Raw genomic sequence first — 27,895 nt, 5'->3', positions numbered from 1 at the left:
AGTGACACCATGAATCTGAAGAGATGTGACGTCATCAGTAAACTCTGCACTTCAGTCACACTGAAGCAGGACCATACGCTATAAGGTCCGGCCACTGGTAGATCCTTTCACGTCAAAGTTGAAGCTTGCTCGCGACGAGCCGGTCAAAAAGCAAGTTATAGCAATACTTTACAGCTAAACCATATAAATGAAGTTTCAAAATACTTGTGGAGGCCGGTTGTGAAGCAGCTAGTGGCAATGTCCTCCAGCCAGTACCCAAGTAGAGCCAGAGGTTGTTCTTTGACAACTGCTTTACAAGAATCAGAATCAGAATCAGAATCGACTTTATTGTCATGGTAACAGGTACATGAAGTTGTATAGAAAGTTTGGGGGAAAGAAGGACAACAAGAGGAGAGGAGGGAGAAAAAGACGGAATAATTGGGAAAAACAATCCTCCTCGGGCACATTTAACATCAACACAGATCACAACGTATTCTCAAGACAGTACTTAGGATATGTGAAGGGTAGCCTTCGTTCCACGCTCACATCCAGGAGACTTGAAGACAAAACACCAGCCTGGAGGACTGGGTGTCTGGGAATCTGAAATGTAGATGAGATGTTTTCGTTCAGGCGATTCAGCTTTATCTATCGACCTTCAGTGTCTCTGGTCTTCATGCTGCTGAAATCGTGGCCATAGTTTTAGTTTTCCAGCCAACTTCCTCCAAGATGGTTCCAGTTTCACGTAAACGTTCAAGAGTCGTTACAAGCGTCCGTCTCTTTGCACCGGCTCAGGAAGGAATCCACCGGACTGGTACTGTTGGCAGCAACAAGGTAGCAGGAGTCAGTCTGATGTCTGATGTGGAGCTGAAGACCAACAGATCAGGGTCTATCACAGAGAAGTGCTGTGGATGGAGAAACCACTTTACATGTGGTGGAACTGAAAGTACAACTGCTCAGTCAACCTTCTCAGAAGCGACACTGGTGCATATCTTCCACTGAGGCAGACGGACGGGCCACAAGAGGATTTGGTGATTAAGACATAAGCCTAAATGTCTCAATAAGCAAAATGTTTACCTTTTAAAATGAAACGCTAAACAGTAGAGGGTTAACATATAAAGGTCAATCATATTTCATATTTAAAACAGTAAAATAGACAAATGTACAAGGACGTTTTCACATGGTAACAGTTTCTATACCAACTGTGTGTGTGTGTGTGTGTGTGTGTGCGTGTGTGTGTGTGTGTGTGTGTGTGTGGTGTGGAGGGGGGGGTTGATCTTCATGGGAGCACATGCTGGCTTCTTCAGTTCTTCAGGGTCGGACGTCATCTATTTTTCCTGGTCTGTGACTGGAGAGAGAAAACAGTGTGACACGTGACAGCGGTCATTAAAACAAACTGCCTCGGTATCACATTTAAAAAGCAACTTCCCTATTTTCACACCACGGCTCCCAGTTTTGTTTTCACCCTTGTGAAGCAGACATTTCATGATTTCAGGATCCAACAACTTGTGGTCATGGTTCAGTTTGTTTCTGTTTCTATTATACCCAGATTCATATTTCATTGATACGTTAATATGTTGGAAGCACAAAACAATGATGGACCAGATTCAGGAACCTCGATTCGTGGGATGTTTGTGGTTGTATGACAGATGAACTGTGTGTGAATAGGTATAAAAAAAAAAAAAAAAAAAAAAATTTATTGCTTAAAAAAAAACAGTGAGGCAGCTGTAACTGAGTGCTCACTTGATTCTGAACATACAAAGGCCATAGATGTTTCAGTCTTCACCTCCTGGTGAGTCTGTTATTCAGAGATGAATGTCACAGTTTTAATGTCGTCAGTGGAGACTGATTAGATAAACGGCCTTTATGTCTCCAAATCGCACTGAGAACTACACAGTGATTCCAAACTGAACCTGCAACACACCCAGTCTACATGTGGCTCTACAGCCCCTCCATAGTGGTTACACATCCTCTTTGTAGTGTCTCTTTGATCCCTCTGTGTCTCGGTGGGTTTTGGGTGCATATTTGAATGTAGGAAGTGAGTCTGTGTTCCAAAGGCGCTGATGCTGGAGCAGCCGGGCGACGTGGTGGGTGGAGGGAGTTCAAGTGAGGATCCAGGCAGCGGCATTCTGGATGAGTTGAAGCTTTTTTATGTTCCGACAAGGGCCAGAGAAAAGGAAGCTACAATAGTCCACGTGAGAGGTGACACGGGCGTGAGTGATGGAGGTGCTGCTGGCTGTGAGGGAGGGACGGAGGAGGTGGAGGTGCTGCTGGCTGTGAGGGAGGGACGGAGGAGGTGGAGGTGCTGCTGGCTGTGAGGGAGGGATGGAGGAGGTGGAGGTTGACGGAGGACGTGGAGGTGCTGCTGGCTGTGAGGGAGGGATGGGGGAACAATATCGTTGACTATCTGAACTCACCAGCTTCCACCTCAGGATCTTGATCCACTCGTCTGCCTCCGCCCCCGTCTTTGCACAGAGGTAAAACGTCCGCTCAGGAAACACCAGACTGTGGAGACAGAGGACAGACACTGATGTAGCATGTGGAGACAGAGGACAGATACTGACGTAGCATGTGGAGACGGAGGACAGACACTGATGGAGCATGTGGAGACAGAGGACAGACACTGATGCAGCAGGTGAAGACAGAGGACAGACACTGATGTAGCAGGTGAAGACAGAGGACAGACACTGACGTAGCATGTGGAGACGGAGGACAGGCACTGATGTAGCACGTGAAGTGTCTTGTTTCACATTGAGGACCTCAGAATGCTTAAGAACTCAACGTCATTCAAACTGACTGGAGTCTGAATGCAGTGATTTCTTCCGTTGTTCATCTCCAGATGTTAGTGGGCGGAGCTTATTGAAGGAAAACAATGAACCAAATGGCACATTGTGAAACTTGTAACTTGTAATCTGAAACCTGTGTGTCTACTCATGTCAACTTCTGCTTCTCTTCTATTTCCTTTGGTTATTTGTCTGATCACACTTCCTTCTTGTCATTCAACACAAACAGGAATTTTCACTGCTGAAAGAACATTTCAGAAAAGCAACAGTCAGATGGACTTTTCTGCTTCAGTTAGAGACATCTCAACATACACATCTCAACATACACATCTCAACATACACATCTGAACATGCACATCTAAATATAGCCATCGGCTATTTTCCTCCAGGCCACTAGGGGCGCTGTGAGCAGGGTGGGTGCCGGGTGGCTGGCCGGTGCCCCACGCCCTTTAAAACCCGGTGTAGGTACCAGATCTGTCCGGGGGGTCCTGTACCTGCACCTGCCGAAAACGTCACACACAATATGAACTACAGCAGTTCTACATGGACAAGCTACAATACGGAATGGATGGATGGATGGATGGATGGATGGATGGATAGATAGATAGATAGATAGATAGATTGATAGATAATACACAGGAAAACAAAATCCATCAAGAAAACATGCATAATCAAATAGTAGTAACTAAATGTTGAGGAAATGTGCTTGATGCTCAAAAAACACTTGGAAAGTACCTGGAAGGAAAAAGTAAAAGGAAGAGGGTCAATAAAGGACTAATCAGATGAAGCTAAACCAGACGCTTCAGTTTCTACACTCTCCTGGAATTAAACCACACCTTCAGTTTCTACACTCTCCTGGAATTAAACCAGACACTTCAGTTTCTACACTCTCCTGGAATTAAACCACACCTTCAGTTTCTACACTCTCCTGGAATTAAACCACACCTTCAGTTTCTACACTCTCCTGGAATTAAACCACACCTTCAGTTTCTACACTCTCCTGGAATTAAACCACACCTTCAGTTTCTACACTCTCCTGGAATTAAACCACACCTTCAGTTTCTACACTCTCCTGGAATTAAACCAGACACTTCAGTTTCTACACTCTCCTGGAATTAAACCACACCTTCAGTTTCTACACTCTCCTGGAATTAAACCAGACACTTCAGTTTCTACACTCTCCTGGAATTAAACCACACCTTCAGTTTCTACACTCTCCTGGAATTAAACCAGACACTTCAGTTTCTACACTCTCCTGGAATTAAACCACACCTTCAGTTTCTACACTCTCCTGGAATTAAACCAGACACTTCAGTTTCTACACTCTCCAGGAATTAAACCAGACACTTCAGTTTCTACACTCTCCTGGAATTAAACCAGACACTTCAGTTTCTACACTCTCCTGGAATTAAACCAGACACTTCAGTTTCTACACTCTCCTGGAATTAAACCAGACACTTCAGTTTCTACACTCTCCTGGAATTAAACCAGACACTTCAGTTTCTACACTCTCCTGGAATTAAACCAGACACCTTCAGTTTCTACACTCTCCTGGAATTAAACCACACCTTCAGTTTCTACACTCTCCAGGAATTAAACCAGACACTTCAGTTTCTATACTCTCCTGGAATTAAACCAGACACCTTCAGTTTCTACACTCTCCTGGAATTAAACCAGACACTTCAGTTTCTACACTCTCCAGGAATTAAACCAGACACTTCAGTTTCTACACTCTCCAGGAATTAAACCAGACACTTCAGTTTCTACACTCTCCTGGAATTAAACCAGACACTTCAGTTTCTACACTCTCCAGGAATTAAACCAGACACTTCAGTTTCTACACTCTCCTGGAATTAAACCAGACACTTCAGTTTCTACACTCTCCAGGAATTAAACCAGACACTTCAGTTTCTACACTCTCCTGGAATTAAACCAGACACTTCAGTTTCTACACTCTCCTGGAATTAAACCAGACACTTCAGTTTCTACACTCTCCTGGAATTAAACCACACCTTCAGTTTCTACACTCTCCTGGAATTAAACCACACCTTCAGTTTCTACACTCTCCTGGAATTAAACCACACACTTCAGTTTCTACACTCTCCAGGAATTAAACCACACCTTCAGTTTCTACACTCTCCTGGAATTAAACCAGACACTTCAGTTTCTACACTCTCCTGGAATTAAACCAGACACTTCAGTTTCTACACTCTCCTGGAATTAAACCACACCTTCAGTTTCTACACTCTCCTGGAATTAAACCACACCTTCAGTTTCTACACTCTCCTGGAATTAAACCAGACACTTCAGTTTCTACACTCTCCAGGAATTAAACCAGACACTTCAGTTTCTACACTCTCCTGGAATTAAACCACTCCTTCAGTTTCTACCTTCTCCTGGAATTAAACCAGACACTTCAGTTTCTACACTCTCCTGGAATTAAACCAGACACTTCAGTTTCTACACTCTCCAGGAATTAAACCAGACACTTCAGTTTCTACACTCTCCTGGAATTAAACCAGACACTTCAGTTTCTACACTCTCCTGGAATTAAACCAGACACTTCAGTTTCTACACTCTCCTGGAATTAAACCAGACACTTCAGTTTCTACACTCTCCTGGAATTAAACCAGACACTTCAGTTTCTACACTCTCCTGGAATTAAACCAGACACTTCAGTTTCTACACTCTCCTGGAATTAAACCAGACACTTCAGTTTCTACACTCTCCTGGAATTAAACCAGACACTTCAGTTTCTACACTCTCCAGGAATTAAACCAGACACTTCAGTTTCTACACTCTCCAGGAATTAAACCAGACACTTCAGTTTCTACACTCTCCTGGAATTAAACCAGACACTTCAGTTTCTACACTCTCCTGGAATTAAACCAGACACTTCAGTTTCTACACTCTCCTGGAATTAAACCAGACACTTCAGTTTCTACACTCTCCTGGAATTAAACCAGACACTTCAGTTTCTACACTCTCCTGGAATTAAACCAGACACCTTCAGTTTCTACACTCTCCTGGAATTAAACCAGACTCCTTCAGTTTCTACACTCTCCTGGAATTAAACCAGACACTTCAGTTTCTACACTCTCCTGGGATTAAACCAGACACTTCAGTTTCTACACTCTCCAGGAATTAAACCAGACACTTCAGTTTCTACACTCTCCAGGAATTAAACCAGACACTTCAGTTTCTACACTCTCCTGGAATTAAACCAGACACTTCAGTTTCTACACTCTCCAGGAATTAAACCAGACACTTCAGTTTCTACACTCTCCAGGAATTAAACCAGACACTTCAGTTTCTACACTCTCCTGGAATTAAACCAGACACTTCAGTTTCTACACTCTCTTGGAATTAAACCAGACCTTCAGTTTCTACACTCTCCTGGAATAAAACCACACCTTCAGTTTCTACACTCTCCTGGAATAAAACCACACCTTCAGTTTCTACACTCTCCTGGAATTAAACCAGACACTTCAGTTTCTACACTCTCCTGGAATTAAACCAGACACTTCAGTTTCTACACTCTCCTGGAATTAAACCAGACACTTCAGTTTCTACACTCTCCTGGAATTAAACCAGACACTTCAGTTTCTACACTCTCCTGGAATTAAACCAGACTCCTTCAGTTTCTACACTCTCCTGGAATTAAACCAGACACTTCAGTTTCTACACTCTCCAGGAATTAAACCAGACACTTCAGTTTCTACACTCTCCTGGAATTAAACCAGACACCTTCAGTTTCTACACTCTCCTGGAATTAAACCAGACTCCTTCAGTTTCTACACTCTCCTGGAATTAAACCAGACACTTCAGTTTCTACACTCTCCTGGGATTAAACCAGACACTTCAGTTTCTACACTCTCCTGGAATTAAACCAGACACTTCAGTTTCTACACTCTCCTGGAATTAAACCAGACACTTCAGTTTCTACACTCTCCTGGAATTAAACCAGACACTTCAGTTTCTACCTTCTCCTGGAATTAAACCAGACACTTCAGTTTCTACACTCTCCAGGAATTAAACCAGACACTTCAGTTTCTACACTCTCCTGGAATTAAACCAGACACTTCAGTTTCTACACTCTCCTGGAATTAAACCAGACACTTCAGTTTCTACACTCTCCAGGAATTAAACCAGACACTTCAGTTTCTACACTCTCCAGGAATTAAACCAGACACTTCAGTTTCTACACTCTCCTGGAATTAAACCAGACACTTCAGTTTCTACACTCTCCTGGAATTAAACCAGACACTTCAGTTTCTACACTCTCCAGGAATTAAACCAGACACTTCAGTTTCTACACTCTCCTGGAATTAAACCAGACACCTTCAGTTTCTACACTCTCCTGGAATTAAACCAGACACTTCAGTTTCTACACTCTCCTGGAATTAAACCAGACACTTCAGTTTCTACACTCTCCTGGAATTAAACCAGACACTTCAGTTTCTACACTCTCCAGGAATTAAACCAGACACTTCAGTTTCTACACTCTCCTGGAATTAAACCAGACACCTTCAGTTTCTACACTCTCCTGGAATTAAACCAGACACTTCAGTTTCTACACTCTCCTGGAATTAAACCAGACACTTCAGTTTCTACACTCTCCTGGGATTAAACCAGACACTTCAGTTTCTACACTCTCCTGGAATTAAACCAGACACTTCAGTTTCTACACTCTCCTGGAATTAAACCAGACACTTCAGTTTCTACACTCTCCTGGAATTAAACCAGACACCTTCAGTTTCTACACTCTCCTGGAATAAAACCACACCTTCAGTTTCTACACTCTCCTGGAATTAAACCAGACACTTCAGTTTCTACACTCTCCTGGAATAAAACCACACCTTCAGTTTCTACACTCTCCTGGAATAAAACCACACCTTCAGTTTCTACACTCTCCTGGAATTAAACAAGACACTTCAGTTTCTACACTCTCCTGGAATTAAACCAGACACTTCAGTTTCTACACTCTCCTGGAATTAAACCAGACACTTCAGTTTCTACACTCTCCAGGAATTAAACCAGACACTTCAGTTTCTACACTCTCCTGGAATTAAACCAGACACTTCAGTTTCTACACTCTCCTGGAATTAAACCAGACACTTCAGTTTCTACACTCTCCAGGAATTAAACCAGACACTTCAGTTTCTACACTCTCCAGGAATTAAACCAGACACTTCAGTTTCTACACTCTCCTGGAATTAAACCAGACACTTCAGTTTCTACACTCTCCTGGAATTAAACCAGACACTTCAGTTTCTACACTCTCCAGGAATTAAACCAGACACTTCAGTTTCTACACTCTCCTGGAATTAAACCAGACACCTTCAGTTTCTACACTCTCCTGGAATTAAACCAGACACTTCAGTTTCTACACTCTCCTGGAATTAAACCAGACACTTCAGTTTCTACACTCTCCTGGAATTAAACCAGACACTTCAGTTTCTACACTCTCCAGGAATTAAACCAGACACTTCAGTTTCTACACTCTCCTGGAATTAAACCAGACACCTTCAGTTTCTACACTCTCCTGGAATTAAACCAGACACTTCAGTTTCTACACTCTCCTGGGATTAAACCAGACACTTCAGTTTCTACACTCTCCTGGAATTAAACCAGACACTTCAGTTTCTACACTCTCCTGGAATTAAACCAGACACTTCAGTTTCTACACTCTCCTGGAATTAAACCAGACACTTCAGTTTCTACACTCTCCTGGAATTAAACCAGACACTTCAGTTTCTACACTCTCCAGGAATTAAACCAGACACTTCAGTTTCTACACTCTCCAGGAATTAAACCAGACACTTCAGTTTCTACACTCTCCTGGAATTAAACCAGACACTTCAGTTTCTACACTCTCCTGGAATTAAACCAGACACTTCAGTTTCTACACTCTCCAGGAATTAAACCAGACACTTCAGTTTCTACACTCTCCTGGAATTAAACCAGACACCTTCAGTTTCTACACTCTCCTGGAATTAAACCAGACACTTCAGTTTCTACACTCTCCTGGAATTAAACCAGACACTTCAGTTTCTACACTCTCCTGGAATTAAACCAGACACTTCAGTTTCTACACTCTCCTGGAATTAAACCAGACACCTTCAGTTTCTACACTCTCCTGGAATAAAACCACACCTTCAGTTTCTACACTCTCCTGGAATTAAACCAGACACTTCAGTTTCTACACTCTCCTGGAATAAAACCACACCTTCAGTTTCTACACTCTCCTGGAATAAAACCACACCTTCAGTTTCTACACTCTCCTGGAATTAAACAAGACACTTCAGTTTCTACACTCTCCTAGAATTAAACCAGACACTTCAGTTTCTACACTCTCCTGGAATTAAACCAGACACTTCAGTTTCTACACTCTCCTGGAATTAAACCAGACACTTCAGTTTCTACACTCTCCAGGAATTAAACCAGACACTTCAGTTTCTACACTCTCCTGGAATTAAACCAGACACTTCAGTTTCTACACTCTCCTGGAATTAAACCAGACACTTCAGTTTCTACACTCTCCTGGAATTAAACCAGACACTTCAGTTTCTACACTCTCCTGGAATTAAACCAGACACTTCAGTTTCTACACTCTCCTGGAATTAAACCAGACACTTCAGTTTCTACACTCTCCTGGAATTAAACCAGACACTTCAGTTTCTACACTCTCCTGGAATTAAACCAGACACTTCAGTTTCTACACTCTCCTGGAATTAAACCAGACACTTCAGTTTCTACACTCTCCTGGAATTAAACCAGACACTTCAGTTTCTACACTCTCCTGGAATTAAACCAGACACTTCAGTTTCTACACTCTCCTGGAATTAAACCAGACTCCTTCAGTTTCTACACTCTCCTGGAATTAAACCAGACACTTCAGTTTCTACACTCTCCAGGAATTAAACCAGACACTTCAGTTTCTACACTCTCCTGGAATTAAACCAGACACTTCAGTTTCTACACTCTCCTGGAATTAAACCAGACACTTCAGTTTCTACACTCTCCTGGAATTAAACCAGACACTTCAGTTTCTACACTCTCCTGGAATTAAACCAGACACTTCAGTTTCTACCTTCTCCTGGAATTAAACCAGACACTTCAGTTTCTACACTCTCCAGGAATTAAACCAGACACTTCAGTTTCTACACTCTCCTGGAATTAAACCAGACTCCTTCAGTTTCTACACTCTCCTGGAATTAAACCAGACACTTCAGTTTCTACACTCTCCAGGAATTAAACCAGACACTTCAGTTTCTACACTCTCCTGGAATTAAACCAGACACTTCAGTTTCTACACTCTCCTGGAATTAAACCAGACACTTCAGTTTCTACACTCTCCAGGAATTAAACCAGACACTTCAGTTTCTACACTCTCTTGGAATTAAACCAGACACCTTCAGTTTCTACACTCTCCTGGAATTAAACCAGACACTTCAGTTTCTACACTCTCCTGGAATTAAACCAGACACTTCAGTTTCTACACTCTCCTGGAATTAAACCAGACACTTCAGTTTCTACACTCTCCAGGAATTAAACCAGACACTTCAGTTTCTACACTCTCCTGGAATTAAACCAGACACCTTCAGTTTCTACACTCTCCTGGAATTAAACCAGACACTTCAGTTTCTACACTCTCCTGGAATTAAACCAGACACTTCAGTTTCTACACTCTCCTGGGATTAAACCAGACACTTCAGTTTCTACACTCTCCTGGAATTAAACCAGACACTTCAGTTTCTACACTCTCCTGGAATTAAACCAGACACTTCAGTTTCTACACTCTCCTGGAATTAAACCAGACACCTTCAGTTTCTACACTCTCCTGGAATAAAACCACACCTTCAGTTTCTACACTCTCCTGGAATTAAACCAGACACTTCAGTTTCTACACTCTCCTGGAATAAAACCACACCTTCAGTTTCTACACTCTCCTGGAATAAAACCACACCTTCAGTTTCTACACTCTCCTGGAATTAAACAAGACACTTCAGTTTCTACACTCTCCTGGAATTAAACCAGACACTTCAGTTTCTACACTCTCCTGGAATTAAACAAGACATTTCAGTTTCTACACTCTCCTGGAATTAAACCAGACACTTCAGTTTCTACACTCTCCAGGAATTAAACCAGACACTTCAGTTTCTACACTCTCCAGGAATTAAACCAGACACTTCAGTTTCTACACTCTCCTGGAATTAAACCAGACACTTCAGTTTCTACACTCTCCTGGAATTAAACCAGACACTTCAGTTTCTACACTCTCCTGGAATTAAACCAGACACTTCAGTTTCTACACTCTCCTGGAATTAAACCAGACACTTCAGTTTCTACACTCTCCTGGAATTAAACCAGACACTTCAGTTTCTACACTCTCCTGGAATTAAACCAGACACTTCAGTTTCTACACTCTCCTGGAATTAAACCAGACACTTCAGTTTCTACACTCTCCTGGAATTAAACCAGACACTTCAGTTTCTACACTCTCCAGGAATTAAACCAGACACTTCAGTTTCTACACTCTCCTGGAATTAAACCAGACACTTCAGTTTCTACACTCTCCTGGAATTAAACCAGACACTTCAGTTTCTACACTCTCCTGGAATTAAACCAGACACTTCAGTTTCTACACTCTCCTGGAATTAAACCAGACACTTCAGTTTCTACACTCTCCTGGAATTAAACCAGACACTTCAGTTTCTACACTCTCCTGGAATTAAACCAGACACCTTCAGTTTCTACACTCTCCTGGAATTAAACCAGACTCCTTCAGTTTCTACACTCTCCTGGAATTAAACCAGACACTTCAGTTTCTACACTCTCCTGGAATTAAACCAGACACCTTCAGTTTCTACACTCTCCTGGAATTAAACCAGACTCCTTCAGTTTCTACACTCTCCAGGAATTAAACCAGACACTTCAGTTTCTACACTCTCCTGGAATTAAACCACACACTTCAGTTTCTACACTCTCCTGGAATTAAACCAGACACTTCAGTTTCTACACTCTCCTGGAATTAAACCAGACACCTTCAGTTTCTACACTCTCCTGGAATTAAACCAGACACTTCAGTTTCTACACTCTCCTGGAATTAAACCAGACACTTCAGTTTCTACACTCTCCTGGAATTAAACCAGACTCCTTCAGTTTCTACACTCTCCTGGAATTAAACCACACCTTCAGTTTCTACACTCTCCTGGAATTAAACCAGACACTTCAGTTTCTACACTCTCCTGGAATTAAACCAGAGTCCTTCAGTTTCTACACTCTCCTGGAATTAAACCAGACTCCTTCAGTTTCTACACTCTCCTGGAATTAAACCACACCTTCAGTTTCTACACTCTCCTGGAATTAAACCAGACACTTCAGTTTCTACACTCTCCTGGAATTAAACCACACCTTCAGTTTCTACACTCTCCTGGAATTAAACCAGACACTTCAGTTTCTACACTCTCCTGGAATTAAACCAGACTCCTTCAGTTTCTACACTCTCCTGGAATTAAACCAGACACTTCAGTTTCTACACTCTCCTGGAATTAAACCAGACACCTTCAGTTTCTACACTCTCCTGGAATTAAACCACAGCTTCAGTTTCTACACTCTCCTGGAATTAAACCACACCTTCAGTTTCCACACTCTCCTGGAATTAAACCACAGCTTCAGTTTCTACACTCTCCTGGAATTAAACCACACACTTCAGTTTCTACACTCTCCTGGAATTAAACCAGACACTTCAGTTTCTACACTCTCCTGGAATTAAACCAGACACCTTCAGTTTCTACACTCTCCTGGAATTAAACCACACCTTCAGTTTCTACACTCTCCTGGAATTAAACCCGACACCTTCAGTTTCTACACTCTCCTGGAATTAAACCAGACACCTTCAGTTTCTACACTCTCCTGGAATTAAACCACACCTTCAGTTTCTACACTCTCCTGGAATTAAACCCGACACCTTCAGTTGCTCCTGGAGTTAAACCAGACTGATCACTGCTGCTTCAGGACATTCAGAGGCATAAAACCACTCATAGCGTCCTGTTCCCCTCACACAGCCACGTTAGCTTCACACAAAGCTACGAAGCTAACTGTGAAAGCTGACGTCAGCTTCCAAACGTACTTACACTGATGGGAGAAAATTGCAGCCAGTAATAATGTGAAACGTCATCACAGCCAATCATAGTGTGCAACATCATCAGAAAGCGTGGGTGCAAGTCCCACCCTGGACACATTTGGTAACTCAGGTGCATGGGCAAGCCTTGCCCCGGACAGGTCTGGTAGCCCAGACAGATGAGGGGTACGTCCGGGGCGTCCCTTCCTCCTTATCTATCGACTTTTCACTTAACCCCGTGGATGACGTCCGAAAATGGACTACAAAAAGCACATTTGGTTTCTAGATGATTTCAAGTTGTTGGCATCCAGAATGTCAGATATACAGTATATATTAATATATACATGTGATTTTATAGTTTATCTTTTTCATCCAACATTCTGATTTTCTTTTTCACTCATATCGATAAATAATGTGACGTTTATAAGGCAGAACTAATTATTGGGGACAATATTAAAAGTAACACAATACACGCTACACTCGTATTTTAACATTATTTGTTGTGTATTTATTCATGTATTATTCATGTATTTATCTCTACAAGCTTTGTGAAACAATGTGTGTTTTGTTTCGTTTTTTCTGCCGTCAGTAAGAAACTTTCTGAGCGGAGCGGAGCTGCAGACTTTCAGGTGAGGGAGGGGCGGAGGGTGCAGTGCTGCTGACCGATTCAGTGGAGGTGAACGACTCTTTCGAGTTTCGAGCTGACTCGGGCATTCAAGCTGAGCCACTGAGACGAGGCGAGTCAGGCCTTGTGCTGAACTTCACCTCCGAGCTGACTGGAGCTGCTGAAAGCCTCATGTGACCTTAAAGAGCCGGTAGCTGCTGAGCTTAGCAACTATTAGCAGGAGCATTACAGCTGCTTTTCCCACAGGGCGCCTTTAGTGAGTGATATGATATATTTATACAGTTGGAGTGAGACTAGCAGCAGCGATGTTTATGTTTTCCTCCCTGCGGGTGGACGGCTGCTTCTATAAATTATATGGTACAATCTCTAAGAACGACTACGTACGAGTCCAATTAAATCAAACTACCTGCTGTATGGATACTGACCACACCCCCTGCTCTGGTAGACATAAAGAACAGACACCACCACATATCAGGTCAGTCGGCGGCTGCTGGCAGAGACCGACTGTATTTTATGTGCACAATGCATACTCATGTCTTCATTTTCCATTGAGCTTACTTTGCTCATTTTGATGTGAGTGTTTGTGTTCCTACAAGAAGTCACATTTATATTCTAAGTGCAACAACTTACTTCAACAAGTACATACATACATTCAAATCATTTTCATAATGAAAATCCAGAGAAAAACATGATAACAGAACTGCAAAACCATCTGGACAAAAAAGTATGTCCAATATTACAGGATACGCAAGGAGGTCAGGTTTGTAATTTGTCATGAGATGAAATTGGTCTGCTATTTAAAACAGAAACATGTTTGGGTCAATTACCAGAAACAGTTGACTCTGTCCTGAGAATAGTCAAACTGGACTGCAGAACAGGCTCTGAGGTCCAGGGTCCGAATGGGCTCCTCACTCTAAAACAGGAATATGACAGTTTACTCACATGTTCAAAGAAAAATATAAAGAAAGTTGTATTCGGGGACTTCAGCCGCAAACATCAAACATCCAAAATGAAGTTGAGCGCATGTGAAGTTCAAAAAGACTCACCATTCTGTCTTTGAAATACTTCAGGTCGTATCTGTTGAGTGTGAACCATCTCTGCTTCCAGTTCTGCCAACATAAAGTCCAACGTGTTACTTCTGACAGACTGAACATTGTTTTCGCCTTTCTGGGACATGAAACCTCCTGTTAAATCCATTAACAACAACTCAGATGGAATATTGCTTGTTTTTCTGGGCCAACCACAGAAATCATGAACTACTACCTCGGACCAAATCATTTCAACATATCCTTTAAAAAAAAACAAAAAAAACAGTCAGGACCTTGCACCCTGCGGGACTCTGGCCCGTCGGGGTGGGGGCCCAATCATGGCCTCTGGTCCCTTTAAATAATGATCAAATATCTTTTATTTTCCCAAACTTTTTTTTAATTACATTTTAGAACATAACACACAACATACATTAAAAACAGCATAATACTCATTTAGAAAAAATAACAAAGGTAAAGCAAACCACCACACTATTCCTCACACTCAAAAGTCTTTAAAATACGACATCAATGGCCCCCAGACACTCTCAAAAACATTTTGTCTGCCTTTCAACACATAGGTGATCGTCTCCAGTGGAATGTTGACAACATCTGTTGTCTCCACTGATCCACAGCAGGTCCGTGACATGATATACATCTCTTGGCATTCAGCAGGCTTATATTTATAAAAAAAAATTATTCACTCTTTGTATATGTACGTTTCTCTGGGTATAAACCAAATAAGAATAGTCTTCGGTCCAATATTAATTCTTAGAAAGAATTTTTTCAATGACATCTCATATTCCTTCCCAAAGCACTGCAATCTTCCTACAATACCACATACAATGAGCCAGTGTTCCTCTACAGTCTGTACATTTTTAACAGACATCAGGAATGTTATCATTATATCTATGAAGGTCTACTGCCGTTACATACATTCGCATCAACCATTTGAACTGAATTAATTTGAGGCATACATTAAAGGTCCCATATTCTACTAAATGAACTTTTCTGGTCTTTAAACATGATAAAAGTGCTATTTGGGGTTCAGATAATCCCCAAAGTGTTTTTTTCATTGATTCCCTCCAGCTTGAGTTCACAGTGATGTTTCTCTGTTCTACCTGGTGGGGGAGCTCAACACCTTGATTCTATTTGATGACGTCACAGAGCCGGAGAAGCCCCGCCTCCAGGAAGATTGACATGAGGAGAAACCAAAACAAGACACGCCCACCAATGTGCCAAGGAGCCTCTTCTCTGCTCTCTCAGTCTCTGCTGCTTCACATTGAACTGCTGTTTTTGTTGTTCCACATCTGTTTTCACCTTCATGTCCACTGGAGAAAATGTGTTTTCACCTTCATGTCCACTGGAGAAAATGTGTTTTCACCTTCATGTCCACTGGAGAAAATGTGTTTTCACCATCATGTCCACTGGAGAAAATGTGTTTTCACCCTCATGTCCACTGGAGAAAATGTGTTTTCACCTTCATGTCCACTGGACAAAATGTGTTTTCACCTTCATGTCCACTGGACAAAATGTGTTTTCCCCTTCATGTCCACTGGACAAAATGTGTTTTCACCTTCATGTCCACTGGAGAAAATGTGTTTTCACCTTCATGTCCACTGGAGAAAATGTGTTTTCACCTTCATGTCCACTGGAGAAAATGTGTTTTCACCTTCATGTCCACTGGAGAAAATGTGTTTTCACCTTCATGTCCACTGGACAAAATGTGTTTTCACCTTCATGTCCACTGGAGAAAATGTGTTTTCACCATCATGTCCACTGGAGAAAATGTGTTTTCACCATCATGTCCACTGGAGAAAATGTGTTTTCATCTTCATGTCCACTGGAGAAAATGTGTTTTCACCTTCATGTCCACTGGAGAAAATGTGTTTTCACCTTCATGTCCACTGGACAAAATGTGTTTTCACCATCATGTCCACTGGAGAAAGTGTGTTTTCACCTTCATGTCCACTGGAGAAAATGTGTTTTCACCTTCATGTCCACTGGAGAAAATGTGTTTTCACCTTCATTCCACTGGAGAAAATGTGTTTTCACCTTCATGTCCACTGGAGAAAATGTGTTTTCACCTTCATGTCCACTGGACAAAATGTGTTTTCACCTTCATGTCCACTGGAGAAAATGTGTTTTCACCATCATGTCCACTGGAGAAAATGTGTTTTCACCATCATGTCCACTGGAGAAAATGTGTTTTCATCTTCATGTCCACTGGAGAAAATGTGTTTTCACCTTCATGTCCACTGGAGAAAATGTGTTTTCACCTTCATGTCCACTGGACAAAATGTGTTTTCACCATCATGTCCACTGGAGAAAGTGTGTTTTCACCTTCATGTCCACTGGAGAAAATGTGTTTTCACCATCATGTCCACTGGAGAAAATGTGTTTTCACCCTCATGTCCACTGGAGAAAATGTGTTTTCACCATCATGTCCACTGGAGAAAATGTGTTTTCACCTTCATGTCCACTGGAGAAAATGTGTTTTCACCTTCATGTCCACTGGAGAAAATGTGTTTTCACCTTCATGTCCACTGGAGAAAATGTGTTTTCACCTTCATGTCCACTGGAGAAAATGTGTTTTCACCTTCATGTCCACTGGACAAAATGTGTTTTCACCATCATGTCCACTGGAGAAAATGTGTTTTCACCTTCATGTCCACTGGACAAAATGTGTTTTCACCTTCATGTCCACTGGAGAAAATGTGTTTTCACCTTCATGTCCACTGGAGAAAATGTGTTTTCACCTTCATGTCCACTGGAGAAAATGTGTTTTCACCTTCATGTCCACTGGAGAAAATGTGTTTTCACCTTCATGTCCACTGGACAAAATGTGTTTTCACCATCATGTCCACTGGAGAAAATGTGTTTTCACCTTCATGTCCACTGGACAAAATGTGTTTTCACCTTCATGTCCACTGGAGAAAATGTGTTTTCACCTTCATGTCCACTGGAGAAAATGTGTTTTCACCATCATGTCCACTGGAGAAAATGTATTTTCACCTTCATGTCCACTGGACAAAATGTGTTTTCACCTTCATGTCCACTGGAGAAAATGTGTTTTCACCATCATGTCTACTGGAGAAAATGTGTCTTCACCTTCATGTCCACTGGAGAAAATGTGTTTTCACCTTCATGTCCACTGGAGAAAATGTGTTTTCACCTTCATGTCCACTGGACAAAATGTGTTTTCACCTTCATGTCCACTGGAGAAAATGTGTTTTCACCTTCATGTCCACTAGAGAAAATGTGTTTTCACCTTCATGTCCACTGGAGAAAATGTGTTTTCACCTTCATGTCCACTAGAGAAAATGTGTTTTCACCTTCATGTCCACTGGAGAAAATGTGTTTTCAGGTACCAGTATGGTTCCTCACTATTTGTCTTCTAAAAGAAGAAGCACAGCGGCCAATGTGGCTGGACTTGTTTTTCTCGCAACTCCCAGCGTGAGCTGCTGGCTACGTCACCCAGGGGGTGGAGGAGGCGGCTGTGGGCTGGGCTGCAGTCTCCGTGAGGGTGGAGGAGGTGGAGGAGCTGAGAACCACCATCATGAGAGGTGACGTCAGCTCAGTCCAAGAAATACTAGAATTTCACAAGTTGTGAGTGTTTCTACTGGATCAGACACATTATTATCCCACATGAGCAGAGGAGGGACTGAAACATGAAATGAAGCGAAATATGGGTCCTTTAATAGAAGTGGTATGTGCCAGGTTGCATGAAACGCTCCACTCCTTCTCAGATAAATTCAATGATAAATCTTCATTCCAAGCTTTTAGTCAACCATTAGTCATCATTTCCTCTAAGTTTCATTGAATAGGGTTTGTTAGTACATTATTCTGGAGCAGCGAAAGATGGTGAAAGGTTGTGGGGGAGCCTTCGTTCCATGCTCACATCCAGGAGAAGCATCTTGAATCATTCTCAATCCTTTAACTCTACATATACGAAATACTGCATCAGCTCTCCCAGGTACGAAAAAATGGTTGCCCCATATTGGACTGAGCTAGGATAAACCATTTGGTTCTTTTAAGTATTTTTCTCCATCTCTCCATACTCTGATCATATTTTTAAGTATTGGATTTTTCATCTGTTTTAATAATTTACCAAATACCTCGTCCTCAGTGCCAGATATACGTTGTTCTGCTTGCGTGACGCGTGCGTTGCATTCACCCATCTCCTTCTTCATGTCCCGTATGGCCGCCGTCATGTTGTCAAGCTTGGTGGTGAAATCTGTTTTCATTTCCACAATTTCCCCTTTCTCCGACCTCATCAATACCAACATTTGGTTAATTCTATCTCCCACTGAGGCGTCGTCCTCGCTGCCCGGGGCTTCACTGTCTGCGGGCTTCTTATTAGCATGTTGTGTAGCCATGCTACCGCTAGCTCTTGTCGCTTCACTGCCACGGAGGTTGTAGTAGGACAGCTTTGTTTGCCTGGATGGCGGCTCGTTCTTACCCCTCTGTGACTTATTCAAGGTCATTATATCTTTAAGAGTCTGTTTTGGCCAATATTGTGTGTGAGCAGGAGTTTTTAGTGATTAAGCAGCAGCTGCAAGGCATAACCGCTCAAATATCAATTTTGAAGGTTTTAAGCAAAAATGACTTTTATTTTGGAAAAATATAGGGTCAAAAGTGGGTGGGACCCAGATAATTAGCTAGTGATTCATAAGCCAAACAAGCTTTGTTAGCATGCTCAGCTGCAATCTACCTGATCCACCTGAAATTCACACAGGTGTGCCATACCTGGAATCTGGTCTTATCGCATATGCTAATATGCTAAGCTAACTTAGCTTAGCATATGAGCAATATGAAGCATTGAAAGCATTAGCATTATGTCACAGCGCAGATGAGCATGTTATCTGGTTCACAATACACACATTCGCCTGTTAGCTTGTTAATGTCACAGTGTACATTAGCATATTAGCTAGTCCACACACTGCAAGTTAGCTCGTCCTTAAGCCGCATATTAGTATGTTAGCTCATCCATAAAGTACACATGGTAGCTTGGCTGTGAGCTGCGTGTGAATGATGCAACACTGACGGAAAAAGCCAGAAGTTATTGTGCAATCCTGGGTGTAAAATGACACAGCTGTTGGTGGAACATTCCTGCAGGTGGTGATGTCATCAGTGTGTGAGAGGACAGATTTTATCCAAATATTTAGAAAACAAGTCCTCTGAATCCAGTTTTCGGCCAAAAATTAACATTTCTTGAGAGTAAAATTTGTCGTCTTCCAGTCTGTGTGGGTTTGGAAGTAGTCAGACATAAACCTTAGACACTAGGAGGCGCTGTTTGACGCAGCCACACAATTTTGCTCCATCTGAGTCAATGATAAATGTAAGTTGAAATCGCGGATGAAAAAAAAAAATGACTGCATTGTTCTCTCTCGTCAAAAAGGGTCTGAACAGCAGAGAACACGGGAAAAGCAATAATGGCTGCTTTGCAGTCCCTCTTCCACGACTCCTCACCAATGAAACTCAGGGAGAGCTGCTGACTGTCGCTGCATCGCGTTTGAACAGAAACCTCAGACGCGATGCAAAGACTCGGCGCACTGACGCCATGCTACAAACAGAAAGCTCGACACGACGCAAAGTCCCGAGCCCCGGTCTCCCCCTGCCTCACAGCCGCTCTTTCACGACCAACACGAAAGTTGAGCAGGAAAGACAAGAAAAAAACAACAACCAGTGCAAAGCTGACCACACTGACAGCAGAGGATTCATCCAGCCGACATATTAAAATATGGAGGGCGTGTCGTAAATCACTGAACAATCAGCAGATGGCTCCTCAGACTCAGACCCGTTCTATAGCGACCGCCTTTGGAGCCGTTGTTTACGGAAAATCACAAATTCCTGCAGTGGAAACACAAACTGTAACGGACTCTACCGGTCCACTACAGCACTTTTTGTGCGGTGGAAACGGGGCTTTAGTCTCTTCCTGTTGCAAGAGCAAAAAGTGTTCTGACATCAGAAGCTCTCAATCACATCGTATTGTCTCCCAAGCTGCTGAACAGGACAAGGGCCAAAAACAAAACAAGATTGAAGTTACAGGATTCTTTAACTAATATACAAACTAAAAACATTGGCTTTCGTTTGAGTAGCACTAGACAAATTAAAAACGGGATGAGGCTGACTAAATGTGATAAAAACTAAGAAGGTTGACTAAAACAAGACCAAGCTGATACTAAAATTGAAAATATCTGATGAAATGAACACCGGTTGAATCTTGCACTTTTTGAATGAGTATTGCTCTTCTCCAGTTGCACATTTTCAACTATAAACACTTTGAATCTATGAATGTAAATTCATTTCTTGTTTGACCCCACCAAAAAATTGATCTTCACCAAAGTAGTCCGTCTTGCAATAGAACAGCTCTTACCTTCATAATAGCACCTTGTTTGATCAGAAAGCCTTCTTTGGTGCCCAGCTGGAAAAAAAAAAGGCTTTGTTTCAGTGGAAATACAAATTCTTCACTGAGCGATCAGAGAGATGAACAATACTTCACACAGACACAAACTCTCAAACCACAACACATTTAAAGTCGCTCATCAACTTCATAAGCACGTATTCAGACTGTGGCAAGAACCCAGAGGACAAATGGTGTAAGCTCTGTACGGAACTTTGAAGGGTCACATCTCACTGCTCTAATGTGCAGAAACCTGCAGTGAGTTGCAGCTATAGAGGTAAAAACATGCAATGTGTTTTAAAAAAGTGTCCTTCAAATGCTGACTAGCAACCCGTATTGTGATAGGAGCTGTTCTCAGGATGATTTCTTACTGATGCTGCGTTCGCCACCAGGTCGTTGACCGTTCGACCCGTCTGTATGGCCGTGTGGACACGTACAGACTCATAGATGGACGGCTCCTCCACCCTCCATGGGTATGGACACTTGAGCACAATCAAGGTTCCTGGATCAGAAACACAGAGCTCAAAGACCTGACGACCTGACATCAGCTGTGGTTATCTGATCAGGATAAGATCCAGTTTTCTAAAGCACTGATAGTGACTTAGACACGTTCAAAGAATATTTCAGCTGAATATTATTAGTGACTTTCAATAATAATTATTACTTCATGAAAATAGACCATAACAGCATTAGATAAATGCATGACAAAGTATGTATGAACTACGGAGACGGGCTGTTTCTAAACTTTCTGTCTGGTTTTCATGGCCCTTCAATATAAGAGCTCTAAAGCATCTTATTAGCAAACATCTTTTCATGCTGTATGTAACACCTGTATTCAAATAAGCAAAGCACAGACAGTATTGCAATAATAAAAGTGAGGATCTGCATACCAGTGTCACTGCCCAGCAGAGGCTGATTGGCAAAATGGTTGAGGAAGTCCTGAAGACTCGCAAATTGATTGAACCCAAAGATGTAGGCGTTGTCTCGCCGTGTCACATGGAAGTGCCTCACGGAATCCTTCGCTCTGAGTGCGACAAGACAAACCAACATCCACATACAGAAATCTGTTCATGCTCATATCATTAATTCAGTGAAGCATATTCAGGATGGTAAGGTAGGGCGGTTTGTAGGGGGCGAGGTAGTCCTGGACTCTCCCCAATTCCTGGACCAGGTTGCTGCTAAAGCGCAGTACATACAGAGCCAATGGGGACAGAGTTCTGGAATATCAAACATAGCTCAATATTTGACACCCCCCCTCCCCACACACACACACACACACAAAAAGCCAGACTCTCTCAAAGAACGATTACTCAAGCCACGAGAGTCGTCTTAAATGTTGAGAAATTGATCGTTAATTGTTTTTCCAGTGCGACGCGAGATCAGGTGTACAAACGGGAACTTGTGACACAACGACTCAGGAATCGTTGGGAGTTTGTGACCTCAAGATGTCAACAAACCCGGGGATGTTCTGTGAAATTTAAATGCTGGAAATACATGTTTGTATGAGCGTAAGGAGGAATTCCCTTCAGAAAGATATTGACAATGTATTCGAGATGTACATCAACTTCTAAAACTGGCTCTTAAATTTAAAACTGCTCCAGTGTGGATCCTGGCAGAGGAATGTTAAATGTTTGCAAATCACTACAACTCATGGACAGTCAGTGATCGGCTCAGACTTGAACAGTTGCTGTGACTGATGACTCAGCTGTCTGCCACATGAGAAAACTAATGAAGAGTTTAAACGTATAATTCAATCTTCGCTCACCATCAAATATTCAGAACAGGACCAAAATAACTGATAACAGATCAAGACATACATTTTTTTCCCTCCAAACATTCTCATATGACAGGTTTGCTTTCATCGTTTCTTAAAAAAAAAAAAAGTGAAGTTCTCAACAACAACCTACAATAAAAATAAAAAAAAGTAGCAAGCTGCAAATCGATATGAAGTCAGTCGATAGAAAAATTGTGATATTGGACACTGGATCGGAGGGGGTGTGTGGATGGACCCAGGCGCAGACTCAAGAGTTCCACAAAACCAGGTTCATTCATCACCAGTCCAGGGAACACGAAGAGACACAAGGGCGATGAGAGGAGCGACAAGGAGACATGTTGACGAGACGAACCGACAAAGAGGGTTTAAATACACAAGTAAAGCCCGGTTCACACACCCTGGTTCTCTCCTTCCGACAATCTTAAAGGTGCTCAGATCATCACAAGATAATCTTATCAGACATGTGTTCAGACTGCTCTCGTCTGCTGGGAAGGATGTCTGGACCGCTCTGATCTGAGGTCAGGATATTCAACATGTTGGATTGTTTTGGACGGAGTCCTCACGGTGTGGTTTCCTCCGAGGGGACGACGCTACCAGCCTGTTGACTGTGACAGTCAGCCAATCAGAAAGCAAGGTGACGTCGTGGCGCCGGACCAGAAGCAGGCGGGGAATCCAAAAATATAAACAGTTGTCAAGACGAACCAACGCCTCTTCTTTTTAAAATGTGTTTTTTCTCGGGGGAAAACATACTGCAGACAATCGCCATCGCATCCTCTTCATCCGCCAGGTGACTCTGGAATCACATTTGATCTCGCAAGGTTTTGCAAGATTTCCCGTTTGATCTGAGGATGTTCACCAGTGAAATCGGTTCTTGTGTGGTGTGTTGATGTTTGCCGAGTGGCTGCACACCACACACGGTACGGAAACTGTTAAACCTGTGATTATTCATCACCACGTGTGTGGTCTCTCAGCTTTGGGAAATTTGCTGACAATTTTATAATCCTGGCGTGTGAACTGGGCTTAAGGGAAGCACACAGGTGGAACACAATGATAGGAGCACACAGCATGAGAAGGCCATTGGCAATTGGTTAATTGAAAACACAAGGTGACACGAACCAAATTATAGTAGTCCTGAAAGAATACAAACCTCTGTTCATGAGGTTAGCATGTTATGTTGTGTGTGCTGCAATGATTGTATTTGTAATTCTTCTGTCAAAATCTTTCTGTCTGTGGTGTTTTGATTCCACTGTCATAATAGGACTGACCCTGCACTGCCAACACTGGTATTCTTTTTTACTATAGTATGTTTATTGTACTGTATTCTACACTTTGCCCCCCTATCATAGTTTAATTTCCTTGTATTTCATATTACTGTATACTTTGCTCCCCTTAGAACTTATTATACTTTATTATAGTCTGGGATTTTTATCTTATTTTAGTCCTATTTTATTATATTTTACTTATTATTACTTTCTACTGTAAATACTTTTGGCCCTTAGAGTTCTTGATAGTCATTGTATATAAGATTCCTCTATTCTTTGCACATTTCTTGTCTTTCCTACTCGAGTCCTTAAGAGCAGAATGTAACAAGTACATCTCTCCTTTGTGAGATCAATCAAGGCTTATCTTATCTTATCTTATCTTATCTTATCTTATCTTATCTTATCTTATCTTATCTTATCTTATCTTAACCAAATTATAGTAGTCCTGAAAGAATACAAACTTCTGTTCATGAGGTTAGCTTGTTATGCTGTGTGTGCTGCAATGATTGTATTTGTAATTCTTCTGTCAAAATCTTTCTGTCTGTGGTGTTTTGATTCCACTGTCATGATCGCACAGTGAACACACTAACCTGACCGACAGAGCAAAGCGTCCTTCGGTTTCATTGCTGTTTCTCAGCAGGTAACTTCCATCAGAGCCGTTGGACAGGAGCAGAGCTTCTGCAGCGTGTCGGGAAAGGTCATAATGGTACCACCTGTAAGCAAAGCAATCATCACCTGTGAGAAATGTTCACCATAGTATCCAGAGATTTACACCTTTTCCTTCACAACCTTCAAGACCTGAATAGTTATCACGTTTTGAATGCTGATGCTCGTATTCAGAACACCAGTCAAACTTTTTTATGTTGAAATGTATAATCAGTTCTTGTTGGTAAATCAGAGTTTATAGTGTGAGCTTGGGACCAGTTTGTTGCAACTTTATTTCAGTTGATGATTACTCACCAAATAAACACTAAACACACAGCAGGGGGCAGGGCTGGAAACAGTCAAGGTGTACACATACTGTACATGAGACTCACGAAGGGTGGAGCAACAAAAGACATCACATGACCTGAACCAGGAAGAACCATACAACAAGAACCAGAAACAGCCTGAACACACAATACAAATACTTCATATAGAGACACAAGAACCCACAAGTGGGACGAATGCCCCATCATGTGACCCTTCAACCTTTTGAAAAAGTCTTCTCTAAAGTGTGATGTGTCGTAGTGGAGTCCAACAGAGAGGCAGCAGGCACAGGAAACCCCAAACAAGTGATTGTTCATTCATTCTCTCAGTCCAAGCCTCAATTCCTGTCATGGTTGTTTTTGTTTACGGTTCAGGATTCTGTACGTCGGGGGGGGGGGGGGTATTCCAGAAAGGAGGTTCAACAATCTCTGAGTTTCTCCAGAACTCTGAGTCAACCCTGCAACCCCGGGGGTACAGCGGGCTTTGCCACCGGGATCGGGGGGGGGGCTCCCTGCCTGCACGGCCAGGGGGCCCTGCTCTGGCCGGTCCAGGCTTAGCGGCTTGGGTCAGGCCTGGAGCTTTATCCTTCTCTTGTGGGCCCCTCTTGCCTGGGGGGGGTCTTCTCTGTACTCTCCGTCTGGTGCCTTCTGGGTTGGGGCGTGGCTCTCTGGGGTGGTTCGCTGGGGCCTCCACGGGTCTGGGGGGTTCCCCCCCACAACAGTTCCAACCACACCCAATGGACAAACCACAGGCACACACACAAACACACACATGCACACACTTCCACTCCTCATCGACGAGATTTTCTGAGGATTTTTCTTGTTTTCTGCTATTGTTCTTTCAATTATCAAAATCTTCTTTTGTTGTTGTTGTGTTTTGTTGTATTGCCTCCTTGCTAATTTACACTCCTGCTTGGAAATCATGTTAGTAGATGAGCTGCTCAGGCTGGTTTCATCTCCTAACAGTTGGGAAATATTTGGATCAGTGTGATAACTGTAGATAATATATCTGGCACGAACAAGGGTATTGTATGTCCGAGTTTCGAGTTGTTGCTTCAGGTGGGAGGAGCCTGTGGAAACTCAGGGTTTCCTCTACTAAACCTGCAAGCCAGCAGGTTCAGTTCACAGAGTCTGTTACTGTGGCGACTGACCCTGAGCTTAAATCAGCTCTCTTTCTGGAAGGGAAAACTCTGAGTTTCCCTTATTTTGGGGTTCAACTTACTCTGAATCTTCACATTCTGGGATGGAGGCCAGAGGCTGTATTTTTTGTGTTTTTTTTAAACAAGGAACAAATCTGAGTTTGCAAATGTATACTGTATATCAATCTAGGCTCATACCAACAGCACTGACTTTACACCAACTTAAATTATTCAATAACAACTACATTCAAAGAAGACAAGAGGCAACGTTACATAATGATGATCCAAACAAGCTCCTCTGAATCCTCGACTGACCTCTGCAAGGAACCGTGAGGGCACGCCATGGCTTTGAAATGTCTGTGTTGTATACAAATGCAATTGAAGTGAATTGAACAAATACCCAAAGTTATCAAATCTGGATTATCAATTATTCAATCCCTCAGTCCCCCCGACAACGTAGCTCCGAGGATCATTCGGGTGCTCAAACTCCCCCACCACGATAAGGTTGCAGTTCAAGGGGGAGTCAACCGGAAAAAGGTGTCTTGCCCCCTCCAGGTCGGTGGAGTGCCCTTGTCCCAGGTGGAGGAGTTCAAGTATCTTGGGGTCTTGTTCACGAGTGGGGGAAAGATGGAGCGTGAGATCGACAGGCGGATCGGTGCAGCGTCTGCAGTCATGTGGTCGTTGTATCGGTCCGTCGTGGTGAAGAAGGAGCTGAGCCAAAAGACGAAGCTCTGGATTTACTGGTCGATCTTCGTTCCTCCCCTCACCTCTGGTCATGAACTATGGGTCATGACCAAAAGAACCAGATCCCGGATACAAGCGGCTGAAATGAGCTTCCTCCGTAGGGTGGCTGGGCGTCACCCTTAGAGATAGGGGGAGGAGCTCAGTCACCCTTAAAGATAGGGTGAGGAGCTCAGTCACCCTTAGAGATAGGGTGAGGAGCTCAGTCACCCTTAGAGATAGGGGGAGGAGCTCAGTCACACTTAGAGATAGGGGGAGGAGCTCAGTCACCCTTAGAGATAGGGGGAGGAGCTCAGTCACCCTTAGAGATAGGGGGAGGAGCTCAGTCACCAGGGAGGAGCTCGGAGTAGAGCCGCTGCTCCTCCACATCCAGAGGATCCAGCTGGGTTGGGACGATGTCTCTCTATGGCCTGGGAACACCTTGGGGGGGCCACTGGAAGAGCTGGAGGAAGAGTCTGGGGTGAGGGAATTCTGGGCAACTTTGCTCGGACTGCTGCCTCCGTGACCCGGCCCCGGATAAGCGGCAGAAAATGAATGGATGAATGGATGGATTGCACATCATGACACAGAATGAGGAAGATGGACTGACCAAAGTTGTGTTTCAGGTAGTATGCAAAGAGGAATGTATTCAATAAATATACCCTGCTACCATATCAGTAGTAAATCTCAATAAAGCAACTCATGTCAGACTGTTTGGCAGCTGCAGAGGAAGGCAGTAAAGGGATGTGAAAGTTCATCAGTCCTGTGTTATCGGCTCAACCAAATAAACCGTGTGGGAAATAAAAAAGCTGTTTCCGTCCTCCTCTTCAAACACACACACACACACACACACACACACACACACACACACACACACACACACACACACACACACACACACACACACACACACACACACACACACACACACACACACACAAATATGGCAACTTTAAAGTCACAGACTAACCTCACAGGCATGCTTTTGAACAACTTAACCCATATGTATAGAAGTGAGCGGCAGAGTCTTACCCCAGCGTCTCTAATTCGTCTCTTGTGTCTTCGGTGGATTCGTAGCTGCACAGACTCAT

General features: G+C 42.8%; 1 protein-coding gene across 1 annotated transcript; it reads right to left on the bottom strand.

The window, feature by feature from the left end:
- Window positions 1-667: 667 nt before the first annotated feature.
- dapp1 (dual adaptor of phosphotyrosine and 3-phosphoinositides) lies at window positions 668-27,895 on the bottom strand (the record flags this gene model as incomplete). Its single annotated transcript, XM_080512983.1, has 9 exons — window positions 668-1,324; window positions 2,394-2,481; window positions 14,338-14,423; window positions 14,557-14,619; window positions 20,915-20,962; window positions 21,313-21,443; window positions 21,832-21,965; window positions 24,568-24,690; window positions 27,837-27,895. The coding sequence occupies 9 exons, from the start codon at window positions 27,893-27,895 to the stop codon at window positions 1,301-1,303; spliced, it is 756 nt and encodes a 251-aa protein (XP_080369109.1). The 3' UTR covers window positions 668-1,300.

Source organism: Blennius ocellaris, assembly GCF_963422515.1.
Source record: "Blennius ocellaris genome assembly, chromosome: 17".
Lineage (NCBI taxonomy): Eukaryota > Metazoa > Chordata > Actinopteri > Blenniiformes > Blenniidae > Blennius > Blennius ocellaris.
The sequence above is the reverse complement of the archived record's forward strand: the minus strand, read 5'-3'. Positions and strand labels throughout refer to the sequence as shown.